The 386-nt window shown below is 75.4% G+C and overlaps 1 protein-coding gene across 4 annotated transcripts in view; it reads left to right on the top strand.

Annotated features, from left to right (window-relative positions):
- Positions 1–386, top strand: part of Elf2 (E74-like factor 2 (ets domain transcription factor)) — a 53,603-nt gene that overhangs the window by 29,017 nt on the left and 24,200 nt on the right. The window contains exon 1 of one of the 4 annotated variants that reach the window (XM_013029533.1): positions 1–311. The exons of 2 other annotated variants lie outside the window; for them this stretch is intronic. In XM_013029533.1, the coding sequence (XP_012884987.1) occupies positions 254–311 (58 nt within the window). In that variant the 5' untranslated portion in view covers positions 1–253. The remainder of the gene's footprint in view (positions 312–386) is intronic. One more of the 4 variants, XM_013029534.1, reaches the window with a different exon arrangement.

A 386-nucleotide genomic window follows, 5' to 3' on the forward strand; every position in this document is an offset into this window, starting at 1 on the left:
CTGCCGTCGCCCGGCCCTGCCGTTAGGTGGTGGGGTTTCCAGCCCGGCGGCGGGAGGCGGGCCGGCCGCCGCTTCCTGTCGGAGGACGCGCAAGGATCCGGGCGTCGGGGCGTGTGCGAGGGCGTGAGTGGTGCGGACCCTCGGCGTGTGTCTCCGGCCGCGGTCCCGCCTCCTCCCGCGCCCGCTGCCCGCGCCCGCTCCCCGCCCGCCGTGGAAGTCAATGTGAAGCAGCAGCTGCAGCCCCGGGGTAAACATGGCGACGTCTCTGCATGAGGGGCCCACGAACCAGCTGGATCTGCTCATCCGGGCCGGTAAGGACGGGCAACTTCCCGCGGTGCAGCGGTGCAGCGGGCGGGCGCACGAGGGCGGCGTCCCCGCGGCGGCGG

Source organism: Dipodomys ordii, unplaced genomic scaffold (genome assembly GCF_000151885.1).
Source record: "Dipodomys ordii isolate 6190 unplaced genomic scaffold, Dord_2.0 Scaffold119, whole genome shotgun sequence".
In the NCBI taxonomy this organism is placed as follows: Eukaryota; Metazoa; Chordata; class Mammalia; order Rodentia; family Heteromyidae; genus Dipodomys; species Dipodomys ordii.